The sequence below is a fragment of the Numenius arquata genome, chromosome 10 (genome assembly GCF_964106895.1).
Source record: "Numenius arquata chromosome 10, bNumArq3.hap1.1, whole genome shotgun sequence".
NCBI classification, from domain to species: Eukaryota; Metazoa; Chordata; class Aves; order Charadriiformes; family Scolopacidae; genus Numenius; species Numenius arquata.
Window position 1 is genome coordinate 605905 of NC_133585.1, and position 15628 is coordinate 621532.

At 56.8% G+C, this 15628-nt stretch overlaps 2 protein-coding genes across 4 annotated transcripts in view; both read left to right on the plus strand.

Moving 5' to 3' along the window:
• Positions 1-4500, plus strand: part of EXOC6 (exocyst complex component 6) — an 82876-nt gene extending 78376 nt beyond the window's left edge. For 2 of the 3 annotated variants that reach the window (XM_074155192.1, XM_074155193.1), the window contains exons 21-22: positions 3284-3396; positions 4368-4500. In XM_074155192.1, the coding sequence (XP_074011293.1) occupies positions 3284-3396; positions 4368-4500 (246 nt within the window). Of the gene's footprint in view, positions 1-3283; positions 3397-3869; positions 3882-4367 lie in introns of all 3 variants that reach the window. The other variant, XM_074155194.1, reaches the window with a different exon arrangement.
• A 1679-nt stretch (positions 4501-6179) lies between these two features.
• Positions 6180-12119, plus strand: LOC141469251 (cytochrome P450 26C1-like). The gene is made up of 6 exons (XM_074154705.1): positions 6180-6371; positions 6449-6673; positions 6777-7052; positions 8710-8865; positions 11035-11541; positions 11766-12119. The coding sequence occupies exons 1-6, from the start codon at positions 6180-6182 to the stop codon at positions 12117-12119; spliced, it is 1710 nt and encodes a 569-aa protein (XP_074010806.1).
• The last annotated feature ends 3509 nt before the right edge of the window (positions 12120-15628 follow it).

Genomic DNA, 15628 nt, shown 5'->3' on the forward strand with positions numbered 1-15628 from the left:
GTAGCGTGAGTCACGTCAGCGTGTCAGGCCAAATCCACAAAGTATTTCCATTATATCTTCACCTTGAGGACCGTGTAACATTACCAAAGGCTGTTCCTCTCCTTGTGGTTTTGCACACACCTAGTCCCTGACACATTATAAAATCATTTTAGTATGCATCTATTGTGAATGAAAATACAGCAAAAATGCAGGAAAAAAGTTGAGGTTTTTTTTCACCTCTATTGAAGAGCTGGCCAAATTTTCATGATTAATTTCATGTAGCTATCTGTTTGCATGTGTTAAAAATCAGACTTTTTGCATCTTCATGTTCTTCCCTTATTTTCAATAATCTTTATGTATAAACTTCAAGATAACTTTAACCTTTACCAGAATAAAAATCACCTACCGAAGGATTAGGTAGGCCAGTGCTTCGTTACCGACTTTGTCTTTCCAAGAGCATGTTCAAATCACATCAAGTAGCCCAAATATTCTTCTGCATCTCTGAGTGGGTGGGCTGTCTTCCCGATCATCGGCCCGTGGCCGAGAGAGTCCCGCTTCAATAGAGGCCTTTCTGTGGGAGGGAGAGGAATTAGGGTGGTTCACTTCGATAAGGCACAGGTTTTTGTAGCAGACGGAGGTGAGTCGGGAGGAGGAGAGCAGCAGAGGCTGGGGCAGGGCGCAGGGTCGGTGCCGGAGCGGGGGTGAGTCTGGGCTTGTGCTGGAGGGGAGCTCGGTACGGGTGGGCTGCTTTGACTTAGGAGGTTTATTGGTGTGAGGCTGGTGGTGTGCAGGTCTCTGACCACGTGTGGAGAAGAGAGGAGGCCCTAGGTAACACCCCCTGGCCGATAGTGTCTCAGGGTGTCCACTCCTCAGGGCCAGGACGGTCTTGGAGCGTGCAGAGTGTGCTTCATGCTCTCTTGGGATGTTGTTTTACCCCCAGTGTTGAAAAGCAGCGGACCCCATGGTCTGTTCAGAGTCCTACATGCCTACCTGTGCTTGATCGGATGACAAACGAGGTGTAATCCTCCACCTCAGCATCATCACTGTCACCGGGATGTCCTAGCACAGTCAGATGGACGATTCAAGCACCGAAAGCGTGGTATGAAAATTGCTCTTGCGATACTGGCAGGAAAGTTTCTTGCAGCTTGTCAGCACTGTAATTGTGTCAGTCATCGGTGGCTTTAGGCTGCAAACAGGAGACAGAGCTTCGGGGTTGATTAGGATTTACCCGGAGTCCTCAATTTCAATGTCACAATAGGGGTAAGAAATGAAATCTTTCACCTCTGATTTTCTGAACACAGCTGCTGCAGGAGCATTGTCACCGTCCTTCCGTAAGGACCATCTCCCGTGTGAAGCCCATGACAAGTGTGACTGTAATTAGTGGTGATTTGTTAATACATTGTTTGCTTCTCTGTAAGAGAGAGATGGAACATCAAGTCTTCAGATTTCTCCAGATTACGTAGTTTGGGTTCCTGTGTTTGTCAGCTTTATCCTCCAACTCGTGCTGTGTGTCTGCTTGCCCTGTCTGGCTGCTCTTTGGATGGCGTTGGAAGGTCCTGTACGGCCTCCGTGGGCACTGCCCACCGCTGTAAGGCAAGGAATAAGAAACGCAGCAGCAACTGGGGCCGTGGGTTTCACAAACGCCGCTAATTCCTGAGTTATCAGAGCCTTCCCGAGCCTGTTTGCCTAGTGACCAAAGGCACGTCCTCTTCTCTCCAGCTCGGTAGGAGAATGGATGGTGCCCATCCTGAGAAAAGCGCTTTGTGAGAAAGAGCTGTTTGCATTGACCTTGGCGGCTGTCGTGGATGTGTAGTCAGTAGAGAATGAGAATAGCCTCCTTGCTGTTCATACACCTTCCACCCAAGTGAGATAGTCAAATGTAAAAAGTAGGTGTCACCGGGGTGTGTGAAGGTCCCTGGAGACTTTGGAACAACAGAGCAGTGACTGTGTCAGAGGTCTGTTACAAAGCTGGGAAAAGCTGCCACTTATTCATAGAAGAATATACTACAAATGTGGAATGAGTAATTAATTAGAAAACGATTTCTAGAAATTGGACCCTTTATTTGGAAATGACGTAAGAAAGGGGGTAGGAAGTGGAAAAATCTGGAGGAAAAAAAAGGCATATAAATTAGAAGCTGTGAAGACCAGGTGTATGCTTTTATTTTGTGATTAAGTTGGTGTTAGGGTTTGGGGCGAGCGTTGCTGGCGGCGGGTGATGTTCCGTCAGGCTGAGGAGCTTGCACAGGGCAGGGCTCTCGGCGTGCGGGGAGAGGGGCCGCTGTGCCCGGGCTGCAGCAGCTCTGCTCTGGCTGCAGCAGGAGAAAATGCTGAAAGTGAGAAGATTCTTCATTGAAATAGCAAACTGGTGTGACCTGCAGCAGCCTGTCATGTTTCTTAAGGTGGTTTTGTCACAGAAAATCCTGTTTCTCCCCACCTCTCCGGGCGTTAGGGGTGCAGCAGGGGCTGCGGGTTTGGCTGAGGACCCGTCCGAGCGGAGCAGCCGAGGGCAGTGTCAGCCGGGCAGCCCTTCCAGAGGGGCCCCGCGCTTCTGGTAAGGGCAGGTTTGGCCAACGCAGGGCAGCCTGAGAACAAGCCTACGCTGGCCCTCAGCGGCAGGATGAGGCCAGGCGTCAGAGGCGGGGGGAAGCTGGGGTACCCCGCCGTGGACGTCGGTGGCAGCGGGGCCGCAGGTAGCCCCGGTAGCCCGGCAGCGCCTGGCCTGCACCCGTGGTGATGGGGGGGGGAATCCGGCTTTTCGGGCTGCGAGAGAGCTGGGGGACAGGCATCGCATCTGCTGGCAGAAGCGGGCTCTTCTGTTGAGCAGCAGCTCCGAGATGATGAGTCAAAGGCCCATTTCAAAGCTGCAGGACTCTCTTTGGAGGCTTTTTTCTTTGTTGGTTTGTTGTGGGGTTTTGGTTTTTTTTTTCCCTCCCCCCATTGAAGCGTTTGGGGTTTATTTGGGCCAGAAGCGTGCCCAGGGCTCGGGGCTGACCCGCGGGGATCAGTCACCACGGAGTGTGCAGCAGGGGTTGTTTAATTCTCTTAACCTGGAACTGTGGCTTAAATTACTGCCAGCGGCAACAGACGCGAGCGTCCCCCTTCTCGCCCCCCACCGTAAAGCAGGCTCCCCAAAAAGCCAAGCGTGGAGCCACCAGCATCCCCTTTAGAGCCGAAATCTGTGCAGGGAGAGAGGCGAGAAGCCGTTAAAGAAAAGAAACGGGCAGGTGAAGGGGCTGTCGCCCGCTCACACACACACACACACATACACACCACCACCCCCCTCTTTTCTCCTCCCCCCCACCAGCTCCTGGACCTCTTCATGGTGTGGGACTGGTCCACCTACCTGGCCGACTACGGGCAAGCCACCTCCAAATACCTGCGGGTCAATCCCAGCACGGCACTCACGCTCCTGGAGAAGTAAGTTGCGGGGGGGGGGGGGGGGGGGGGAAACACCGGGAAGGCGACCCCGGCTCCCGGTCCGGGGGCCCAGCGCTCCCAGCCCGGCACCCACGGGGCGTTTCGCCCCGTGGGTGCCGGGCTGGGAACGCTGGGCCCCCGGACCGGGAGCGGGGTCGCCCTCTCGGTAGCCGCGGCGGCAACTCCTCGCCCTCCCGGTGCCGCCGCAGCCGCGTCTCCCGGAGTTCGCCGCTTTTAAGGGAAGGTAAAAAAGCCGGGGGTGGGGGGGTGGGGGGGGCGAGCGTTTCGGCTGGGTTGGCGAGTGGGTTGGGGAGGGCAGGGTTGCGGGCGGCCGGGTATCACCCTCTTGCTTGTTAGAAGTGCCTGGAAATACAGGGTGGTTTTAAAGGCGGGTTTGCTCTTTTTTTTTGTTTTTCCCCCCCCTAACGGTGTTTTCTCTCCTCTCCCGCCCGCGGGGAACGCGCCTTGTGCAGAGTTCACAGAGGGTACGTATCGCCTCTACCGCTACAAAATATTGTCGCTTCCATTTATTTTATTTCCCGAATTCCGTTGTTTTGTTTTGGTTTTTTTTTTTTTTTAAATCCATTGCTACGGGAGATCGGCAATAACGGCATCGGGTCGTTTGCCGTTACCCAAAACCACCGACTCTGAACTTACCACATTAGCCGATGATACCAACGGGTTTTCTGGTTTCCTTCTCTCTTATCATATTTGGTAGGGCCAGTTTCCCCCCGAAATCATATTTGCTTAATACTTACGGGTGATTTGTGAAGTAATGTGTGTTAAAACGAGTTCTGTGTTGTGGAAGTTTAATACGAGAACACATAGATAACAGGTTTTGTAATCTTTCAGTCCTTATTAGCAGAAGCATCCAAAGAGAAACAAAAGTAAACCTATTTAAATAGTCGGATTTTTCCTTTTCAAAATCTGTTTCTAACGTGTCTGTGTCATTTGCTTTTTTATTTCTCCAGAATGAGAGACTCTAGCAAAAAGAACAACATTTTTGCTCAGTTCAGGAAGAATGATCGTGACAAGCAGAAGCTCATAGAGACTGTAGTAAAGCAGCTGAGGAGTTTGGTGAATGGTATGTCCCAGCACACGTAGGCCTGTTCCCTCGGCGGTGTCTCCCCACGCCAAGAGGTATTTCTTAGCCGCTATTTCTACTAAGCAAACAGTGCTATCAGTTAGGGCATTCGTTTCCCCGAGGAAAGGGAAAATGCAGTAGATGACGGCTTGTAGACGGAGTCTTCAGCAAACAGTTCTTTGTACGTATTTTTAATGGATCGAATACTATTTTGTATATTGTAAAACAAACGGTGAAAAATGAGACTGTACAATAAAAACCAGCTCACTCTTATTGTACACGGAACAGCTGAACTGTAAATACGTTATTTAAATATCTGCAGACATGGTGTCCAAAATTTTGCTCTGGGTAGGAATTATTTGAGAAATGATCCCTTAGTTGCTGTTTTCTGGATGAATCCTTATTTAATGGGTTTTAAGCCTTGAGATACTTGCGTTTCAGATGCCGCCTATTGTTTTCCTGCATTAAATGTATATTAGCCTTAAAGTGATTGGACAAAATTTTGTATACTGGATTTTGTAGTCTAGAGGTATGAAAAAATCTTCTGATTTTGCAGTACCTTTGAAAACTACCTGAGAACTAGACTTGATATTTATTTAGCATTAGGGCTTACAGGCTTTGTTCTCCAAAAGGGTTTAATCTTGAAGTTGTGAATGTAAATAACCATACGAGTTCTTTATAATGTGACGTTTTGTTTTGGTTTGGTTTCGTTCCTCAGGGTTACTATTTCTAACTGTACTTTTGTAAGATCCCGGGTCCTTTTCCCCAGGTTGCAGTCAGGAATAGCTTTGCCGCTGTTGTTTTGGTGCCGCATCTGTTTGTCAGAATGCGCTTCCAGACCCGTCCCGGCGACTCCCGTTTCGTCCCGTCTCTTTGCACTGTTCCCTCCTGGCGATTTTAGACACAAAGAGAATGTCTAACAAATGCAAACCAAATGGAACATGTAAAAATAATGTACATTTTCGCTGTATTTTTAAGTTATTGACGGTCTAAATACAGTAATATAAACCTCACCCCTATCTCTGCTCAGTCTCACGCACCGGGGCGCCCCTCGCCGCCGGTTTCCTCGGGACCCGCGCGGGTCCCGGCTCTTTGGCGGTTCACCCCGGGGCGGGCGGGGGGGGCTGCGGGGTTCCTGGGGAGCGGGGCTGGGACCCTCCCCGCTCGGGGGGGACGGGGATCGCTGCCTTCCCCGGCCGGCGGGAAGGAGCGGCCCGAGGGGGCGGGGGGGGGGGTCCCGTCCCGCGCGGGGCCGGCCTGGCTGGGGCGGGGGGGCCGCGGCGGGCGGTGCCGTGCCGTCGGGGGGGACGGGGACGGGAGAGGGGCGCCGGCCCCTCGGCCCCGAGGAGAGGGGGGCTGCGGCCCCGCGCCCCCCAGTCCCTGTCCCCGCGCCCCCCGCTCCAATCACCGCACTTGGCCGCGCTGCTTAAATATGCAGCGGATACGTCATCTCCGAAGGTGGATCGGGCGTAAGTGGCCAATATCTATATAAATGTGGCCGAAGGGCGAACCGGCAGCAGGAGGCGAGCGGGGCCGGGCGGGCAGCAGCCGGCAGGGCCAGCCGCCGAGCGGAGTCGCGGGGCGCCCGTCTCCCCCGCCCCGGCCTTTGACAGCCGCCGGGGCCGCCCCCCCGAGCCGCTCCCCCCCCGGGGCGGGGACCCGCCGCCGCCCCGTCCCTCTCCCGCCGCCCGGGAGGAGGATGCCGGCCGGGCTCTCCTGGCCCGAAGCGGCGGCGCTGGCGCTGGTGGCCCTGGGGCTGCTGGTCGCCCTGTGCCGGCACCTCTGGGCGCTGCGCTGGAGCCTCAGCCGGGACCGCGCCAGCGCCCTGCCCCTGCCCAAGGGCTCCATGGGCTGGCCCTTCTTCGGGGAGACCCTGCACTGGCTGCTGCAGGTAAGGCGCATCGGGGACGGGGACGGGGTGGGAAGGGGATGGAGGGAGCCCCGGGCTGACCTGCGGCTCGTCCCCAGGGCTCCCGCTTCCACAGCTCCCGGCGGGAGAGGTACGGAAATGTCTTCAAGACCCACCTCCTGGGGCGGCCGGTGGTGCGGGTGACGGGTGCCGAGAACATCCGCAAGATCCTGCTGGGCGAGCACACGCTGGTCAGCACGCAGTGGCCCCAGAGCACCCAGATCATCCTGGGTTCCCACACCCTGCTCGGCTCCATCGGGGACCTGCACCGCCAGCGCCGCAAGGTGAGTCTCGTGGCCAGGGCATGCAGCCCAGGCTTGGGCCTCGGTGGCACGTGGGACACCCCGCTTTAACCACCTGCCTCTGTTCCCCCCCTTCTCCCTCTAGATCCTGGCCAGAGTGTTCAGCCGCGCTGCCCTGGAGAGCTACCTGCCACGGATCCAGAAGGTTGTGAGCTGGGAGCTGCGGGGCTGGTGCATGGAGCCGGGCTCCATCGCAGTTTATTCCTCCGCTAAAACCTTAACTTTCCGCATTGCAGCTCGGATTCTGCTGGGGCTCCGCCTGGAGGAAAAGCAGTTCAAGGACCTGGCCAAAACTTTTGAACAGCTGGTGGAGAACCTCTTCTCCCTGCCCCTCAACATACCCTTCAGCGGGCTGCGCAAGGTACTGCCGCCCGCCCTGCTCCCTCTGCCTGGGGGCAGGGGCCCGGGCCCCGGCAGCACAGACCCCCTGTCCCCAGGCCCGACGAGGGGCACTTCTGACGGGCCAGGACACCTGCAGCACCCCCTTCCGGATCTGAGGGCCCGGTGTCTTGCCCACCCCAGCCATCTCCCCTTCTCTCTGCACTTCTCACCTGCTCCTGGTGGGCTTCCAGCCCCTCTGGGCACTGGCTCCAGCTCGTGGCTCAGCACAGGGGTTCTTTCCTCCCTCACCCCGTATGTTGCCTCTGTTGGCTCTGGTTAGTCCATCGTGGCTGGTCCTTTCCCATCTCATCCCACTTGGACTCACATCAGCCCACGGCAGAGGGGTCTGTGGGCATCATCGCAAAGGCCGGTGGGCACAGCACACCTCAGGTTAGCACTCCCTGTGCGCCTCAGAGCAGGCTGAGGACTTGAGACCCTCTTATGGTCCTTGGTCCCTTGTACCCCAGCAGCAGAGAGACAGCGAGGGTCCTGGAGGGGAACATAGCAGAGGGATGGTCTCTTCTGCCTCTTTCAACCCGTAGTTTCTTCCCTGCTGCCCTGCCCCTCTTTGCCTACCTCCCCACACTCCTGCTGTAGGGATCCATCCTGGGTCCCACCCCTCCTCTCCATCTCAGTCTGCGTTCCCTCCTCTGGCTTTGGGTTCTCCACCCTGACCACAGCTCAGGTCTCCTGCCCCTTTTAGCCAGGTCTTGCCCAATCTCTTATTTCCAGTGGGAGCTCTGGCCCACCGGATGGCCTTACCAAGCCAGTCCCAGTTCTCCCCTGGCTTTACTGCTGTTCTTCTCCACCAGTTCAAAGCTCTTGTTTTCCCTGTCCAGATTCCCTTTGCAGGTGTCTCCAGAGTGAGCTTTCATCCCCCCACCCTATCCCTCCATGCCCTCCCTCAGGTGAGCCACAGCCCCAGACCAACCTCTTCAATTTACATTTAGGTCCTTTGTCTTCCCCCTTGCTCCCTGCCCTGTTCACTTTGTCTGGTCCTTCCCACCTCAAATCTCAGCCTTTCTGTCTTCTTTCCAACATCTGGTCATGACCATTTTTCATCCCACGTCTCTGGTCCTTCTGGCTCTTGCAGAAGGCATCGTGATGCTCTGTGACTCCATCCACCCGCTTTGCAAAGAGATCACTGATGACTCGCTGAGATCTCACCTAATGTTCTGCAGCACAGGAGCGCGAGTGCAGGGGAGCTGGGTGTGATAACGTGTCTTTATCTGCTACACCCTGGTAAAGCCACTCAGTTGTTCCTGTCTCAAACGTGCCTTGCTGCTTGGACTCAGTTTTATTAACTTACCTCTTCTTGTCCCTTTGGACAAGCTTCTTTTGAATGGGACACGACCACGGGTTTGTTCAGCACAGATGCCTCTGGACTCAGTTCCATGGGTTTACTGCTGTCTTTTCCTCTCAGAGTGTTTCCTAGGACTTGTATTTGATTCACAACAGCAAGGCAGCAGAATTTGCAGCAGTTCCCCCCAAACTGCTGCCTCTTGCAAGGCTCTGGGCGACAGATTAAAGAGTTCTTGCTGTTACAGATCCTGGATTGCCACACTTGGGGTCCCCTGATCTCTCTGGAGAGGGGAGCAGTTCCTAAGGCTCTCCTGAACTGTGTCTGCCTCCCGCAGGGAATCAAAGCTCGGGACACGCTACATGGGTTTATGGAGAAGGCCATACAGGAGAAACTGCAGAGGAGCACCCCAGAAGATCACAGCGACGCTCTGGATTTCATAATAAACAGTGCCAAGGAGCACGGCAGAGAGTTCACCATGCAGGAGCTAAAGGTAAGGAGACCCCCCCTTGCAGTGTCCTTTCCCACTTGGTGGCTGTTGGAGACCTGGGTTAAGGGGCAGGAGGTTGGGTGGAGACCCGCCACCGGCCGCTGGCTCCTGCCCTCCTCTGACCAGCTCTGGGGACACCGTCTCCAGCGCAGGCGAGAAAGCCTGGGCTGAGCATCTCATATGCTCTTGTGGGATTGTGTCTCTGCGCCGGAGGAGAGCTAGTGTTTAAAAAGGGAATAAATGCCTCTTCTGCCTTTCCTCTTCATGGCCACCAGGCTCCAGCCTGGCGGAGGGTGCAGTAGGGTTATGTGGCTGTGCCAAGGCTCTGCACGTCCCTGCGCACTCGGTACCTGCCAAGAGCCCATCTTGGGAATATTTAGAGCTAGTCGTGTGCTCCCTAAACATCTCCCAGCATTTGATGTTGCACAGGGTGGAGGTCATGTCACCTTATTCCTTGGGGCTGCGAGCCCAGGAGTCTCTGAGACGATAAATCAAAACGGATCTGGGGATGGGATGATGGATTCCGGGCCATTCCCTATCACCTTATCATTAATTACATCATCTGGATTGTGGGGTGCTATGATGCTACCTGATGCATCACTGTGACTTTGGGATGAGCCCGGTAGTACTCACTGAGCTAAAACTGCCTACTGAATGTGGGGAGTGTTTTGCGAAAGATCTTGGGAAAAAATTGTCGTTAGAAAGTTCTACGTCGTTCAGCTCCAGGTGGCTTGGTGAATGGCTCAGTGAACGACAGATGACACTGCATTGATACAGCGAGTTTTGAAGCAGTTTTGCATGGGTACGGCAGCTGAATATAGCTTAAAAGTATTTGAATATAGTCTAGAAGTATTGAACATAAATAGTTTTACTATTTATTTAGGTGTTTAAGGAGAATTACCTAGAGACTAATGTTTTATAAATATTTTGTAAAAGTGTAATCTCTAAATCTAAAATATTTGAAAGACTTTAACAGCGACTATTAGATACAATTAGAACCGGCATATATTCTTAAAGTACCTTTATTAGAATTATTTATTAGAATTATTTGTTCCAATAAATGGTTTTTATTATAATGTAATTGTTTTTTAAAAATAATTGCCAGGTTCAAAACCTTGGAAGGATTAAACCTTGGAAGGATTAAAAAAAACCCAAACCCATCCTACATAATAGTGCTGTGGTGGCCGGGTGGGTGGAACTGTGACTGCCGGTCCTGCCTCCCAGGGCAGGGAGTGTGGGAAGATGCTGCCTCCCAGTCGCCTTGTGGAAGCAGGGAGGGAAAGTCAGGAGCTCGGTGTCACACCTGCGGTAGCAGCGCTGTCAGAGGTTGGCGCAGGGAGTCATAAGGGCTGTTATTTCAAATTGCGGAGCCTGACCTAAATTCCTTGCCTGTTACTGAAATGTCTTGGGTTTTAATTGCAAGTGGTGTCAGGGAGAGATTTCTTTTCATCTGGGTCTGCTGCCTTGTGAACATAAAAATTCCTGCCGACGCCTGCAGGAGGTGGGGTGGGGGTCGACAGGGATCTGTTATTTCCGAGGTTTTGTTTCAGCTGAAAGATGCCCTTGAGAGCTGCACTTTGGCAAAAGCCTCTGGTCCAGCCGATGTTCGGCGCTGGGGACGGCAGCAAAGAGTAATCCCTGTTACATTGCCCTTGACCCTCCCTGACTTGGCTCCAGGCACCTTCAGGCTTCAGGTCTGCACCCCGTTTCAGCTGCCAGCGCATCTAGGATTCATGCAGAAACACGCAGTCTGGCTGGGCAGAAGGGTAGAAAAGCTGGGGACAAAGGGGAGGTGGCAGATGAAGGTAACAAGCGTAATGCTTGAAACGAACTTCACTGGGCATGCTAACATGCATGTTAAAGTGCTGCTTTAAAATGTGTGACTCTTGGGAGGAAAACTCAGAAGACCTGGATCGGAGGTGACGTGTGCTCATCTCAGTTGTGTTCCTGCATCAGTCACTTGACAAGAGGGTGTCCAGTTTGCACAGGAACGGAAGAACGAGCGTGTCTTGTTTTGGTCCCTGCCAGCCCAGGGTGGGAGGAGGTTTGTGGGGAGCAGAGGTGGGGCCGGGGCCCTCTGCACAGGGACAAAAGCCGCAAAAGGTGAGAACAGTCTGAATCACAACCCATTTAAAATAGCATTCAAACTTGTCACCTTCCTTCCTCTCCCAGGAGTCAGCGATCGAACTCATATTTGCTGCTTTTTTCACCACGGCCAGTGCCAGCACCTCCCTGATCCTCCTGCTGCTGAAGCACCCCGCGGTGATTGACAAAATAAGGCAGGAGCTGGTGTCCCAGGAGCTGTACCGGCAGCGTGAGCGCTGCCCTGTGGGACCCTGCCCGGACACCCTGACCCCCCCGAGCAGCAACGGCGACAAGACATTTCTCCGCCCCACAGCCAAAGATGCTGGCGAGGACCAGCGCCAGCCCCCAGGCCCAGAGGAGGAAGGGTCCCCACAGCCCCGTGCCCCACCGGAGCCCACCCCCCCCCGGTACAGTCCCTGCGCTGGCCCCCGGCTCCCGGCGCCATCGGGGCAGAGCCGTGGCTGCCCCTCGGACATCAGCCTGGAGCAGCTGAGCCGCCTGCACTACCTGGACTGTGTGATTAAGGAGGTGCTGCGGGTGCTGCCCCCCGTCTCCGGGGGGTACAGGATGGCGCTGCAGACCTTCGAGCTGGATGTAAGTGCCTCGAGCTGCCGCCTGCCATGCAAGTCCCCCGTGTCCAGCACGGTGGTGGCACTTGGCTGTGTTGCTCAGGGGAAGGTGGCACCCAGTGACCTCCGAGGGTCCCAGCTGGGCTGGGAGAAAAGGCACCGCGGAGCAGATGGGCAATGTGCCGGGGCTGTCCCTCCACAGGACGTAATGCTCCTCTCCTCCCCCCCCCCTCCTCTCTCCCTCCACAGGGCTACCAGATCCCCAAAGGCTGGAGCGTCATGTACAGCATCCGGGACACGCACGAGACGGCCACCATCTACCAGAGCCCCCCCGGCGGCTTCGACCCAGACCGCTTTGATGCCGCCCGGACGGAGACCACGGGCCGCTTCCACTACATCCCCTTCGGTGGCGGGGCGCGGAGCTGCATCGGCAAGGAGCTGGCACAGGCCATCCTCAAGCTGCTGGCCATCGAGCTGGTCAGCACGGCCCGCTGGGAGCTGGCCACCCCCGGCTACCCTGCCATGCAGACCGTGCCCATCGTGCACCCCGTCGACGACGGGCTGCAGCTCTACTTCCACCCCCTGCAGCCCGGCGAGGCCTGAGCTGGGGGCACACTGCCCCCTTGGCCCTGGCGTCGGTGGCCCTCCATGGCTGCCGGGGCAGGTCCCTGCTGCTCCAGGCGGGAAATGGTGCGGTGTCACCGCAGAGAGAAACCCCAAAGGCCGCCTTATTTTTTCCCTCCTGGTGTGCAAACCGGCAGGGAGGGTCCTGCTCCTGAGCTCTGGGGGGAGCCCCAGCCCCAGCCCGGGGGATGAACCCCTGAAGCTGCTGGCAGGGAGCGTCCCTCACGGGGGCTCAGCCGGCCCCTGCCCCATGCAGGTCTCCAGCCACCAGGGATGGGGGACAAAACTCCTGGAGCCTTTCTGTCCCAGGGTTATCTCCTGTGGGTGTGCAGTAGGAGGGGCGGGACCAACGTCCTGCCTCGGTAGCTTTTTAGATGTAAAAAGAGAGAGGATGGGGGGGGTCTGTAGGAAAACACAAGCCAGGGCTGCTCAGTCCATGGCATCAGCTGTAGCTAGAATACTAGGGCGTAAACTGGTTTTTATTGTAAATATTTGATCTCATTCCTGCAGTTCCCATTAGAGCCAGCGCAGAGAGGCCGTGTCTCATTCACCCAGCAGTAGTAGCTGTGAAAGTTGTGCCTGAGCTCGTGCTGCTGCCTGGGGTCTGCCATGAAGCCCCCCCTCTGCGGTCCCCGCAGCACATGCTCCACAGCCGCAGCCTGGCCCAGGGATGGGACTGCAGCAGGGGAGGGGGCTTTGGGGAAATAAATGTCTGGAAAATGGGCATTTCTGAATATGTCTGATTCATGGTAGAAAGTCCCCTGTTCCTGGTGATGCTGTTTGCATTGCAGGCAGGGCATTGGCAAGGTGACACAGGCCCCATGGTGGCTGCCTGGACTGTGTCACATCCCATGGCCTCTCTCTGCCAGGGAAACTGCCAGGATGACAGTTCTGTGGGTCCATTCAGGGGGTGATACCTGGGGCTGAGGGCACCTTTTTAGGTGTTTTCTGAGTACCACCTGCCTTGCTGAGACACGGGGTATTTCTCTCCCATGTAAAATGAAGTGAATCCTGTTGCTTTTTCACCGAGAACAGAGCTGGGTCCTTGCTCCACTGCAACGGAGCTCCTTCCAGCTTCACCTCCGCTCCCTCTGTCACATGTCCTGTGTGGAAGCAGTGGGGGAAACCCTCCCCTTGTCCCTCCGGTGCCCCCCGGGCCTGGTGGCATGCCATGCTGTGAGAAGAACCAGCAGCAGCTTGACCTGCGAGGGCAGAAACATGGCACGAGGACAGAGTCCCTTTGGAAAGGCTCTGGGGACCTCCCTTTGTCCCCTGAATCTCCGTCATCGTCCTGCTTCAGTGCCAGGCTGCAAACGTCCTTGCCCTGGCCAGTCCCCCGTGCGTGGCCGTCCTGGGGCTCTGCAGCGGGGTGCGTGCTGCCATTAGCCGTGTGAGCACAAGGCTACCTGGGGCAGAAATGTGGCTCCCAAATGTGACAGGGCCGATCTGGAAGAGGCTGAACGGCGGCACTGAGTTAAGTGCTGTTGGCAGGTCGACCCTGAAGTGAACCAGCGCCTCTGCCCCTCCTGACCTTGTCCTGAAAGGTGAATCTTTCTGGCTATCGGAGGTGAAATCAGTAGGTGGTGGCTGCAAGTGGCAATGACTAACTTTAATTAGCAGGAGCTGCTGGCGTAGCTGCAACCCATGGGCGACGCCAGCTCCCACTGCGGGCAGGACCGTGCCCACAGCACCCGGCACCGGCAGCGGGACGGCCTGGGCTCCTCCGGCAGCACGCTGAAAAATTACCCCGAGCGCTAACGAGCCCCGCAGCCATCCGCTGGAAAATGTAACGTGAATCTAGCTTAAAAAAAAAAAAAGAAAAAAAAAGAAGACGACGACTTGAAACTGATTTTGTTTGCAGATAAACACCAACATTTACAAATGAAGTGTAATAATTGTTACTTGTAATCAAAGTTTGTTCATATTAGGCTGTTAATTTCTTGACCCCCTTCCAAGATGTTTTTAATTATCCCTTTCACTCTTTACCATTTGATTCTTTTCGAGCCGATGGCTGGGGAATACACAGCTGGGGAGATAATAAAGCCTTCCTGTGGCAATTATCGGTGCTCAGGCCACCGTATCTCGTTATTTTGATAGACAGTGAACTTGGCGCGGTCGCCGGCCGGGTTCACGCAGATGTCACGGTCCGTGTTGTAGGTCACAAGCGGGTCAGCGCCCGGCAAGGGGAGAGCGACGGGTCAGGGCTCGGCCGCCGCTCCCGGCCGGGCCCCGCCGTACCCCGGGGCCCGGGCACCTCCGGGGGCGAGGAGGTGCCCCCCGGGGAGGGGATGTGCCGCTCCTGGGCAAGGGGCTGCGGAGGCGGGCAGCCCCGCTCCCGCAAGGCATCGTAAGAGGAAGGAGGGTCCCGTGCGATGCGTTGATTGTTAGAAAAATAATAATTAGAAGTGACATCTCCCACCCTCCCGCCCCCTCCACACAGACACGCACACAACTTCCAGCGTTTATTGAGCCTGTCTGGGAGCAAGAAAGGAAAAGTATCAGGGAGGGAAAAAGAGAGAAAAACGGAAAGGAAGAAGGAGAAAAAAAAAAAGTGAGCACGATAGTTTATTGGCATCAGCCGGGCCGAGCGGAGCCACCCGCGGCCCCGAACCTCCCGCCGCGACCCCGCAGCCGCGGTCCGCGCCGGGCGCCCCTTCCCCGGGACGGAGCCTCCCGCACCGGGACCCGCAGCGAGCGCAGCCGCCCCGCAGCCCGCCCGGTCTCGCCGCTCCATCCCGGAGCGCAACCCCCGGTGCCTGCCCGCCGCCTCCGGGAGAGAGCCCCGCCCGCGCTCCGGCTGCAGGCGGGGGGTCCGGCCGGTGCCGAGCGCCCCTTCCCGGCCGCGGCAGCCCCGACGGCCCCGGGATGCCGAGGAGCCCCGGGCGAGGGCGGGCGGCGGATGCCGGGGAGAGGAGCCGGGCGCGGCGGGCTGGGTGTTCCCTTTCCCCGCTCACCTCCCTTTCCTCGGTGACCCGCGCCTGAACCTGCGCCGGGGGGCCGAGACGGACCCTGCCCGCGGCCCCGTCCTCCGCGGCCGGGCAGAAATACAAGCCGGGCCTTTCGAGGTGAACCAGGGGACAGCGGAGGCTCCTCCGCCGACGCTGCAGCGCAGTTGCGGCTCTGCCCGGCGAGCTACCGGGCTCCCCCGGCACGGGGCACCGACCACCCGCCCCGTCCGGCCCCCAGCACCGGCCCGGCTTCTCCCGGCTCCGCTCACTCGCCGTTCCCGGCAGGGGACCGGGGGCTCCGCAGCTTGCAGAGCGCGTCGGCACCGGGCGGGGGTCGGTGTCTCCGGCCTCCCGGCTGCTGGAGCGGGCAACTTCTCTGTCTCGGCGCAGCCCGCTGGTCTCTAACGAGCACCGGCGATAAATCCGAGGAGGCGGCCGGCCCCCGGCTGTCGGCGGCGTCCCGCAGCCCGCTGGCCGAGCGCCGTGCGGCGGGGAGCGACCCCCGAGCCCTCTGCCTCCGCGCCCGGCGGCACCTCTCCC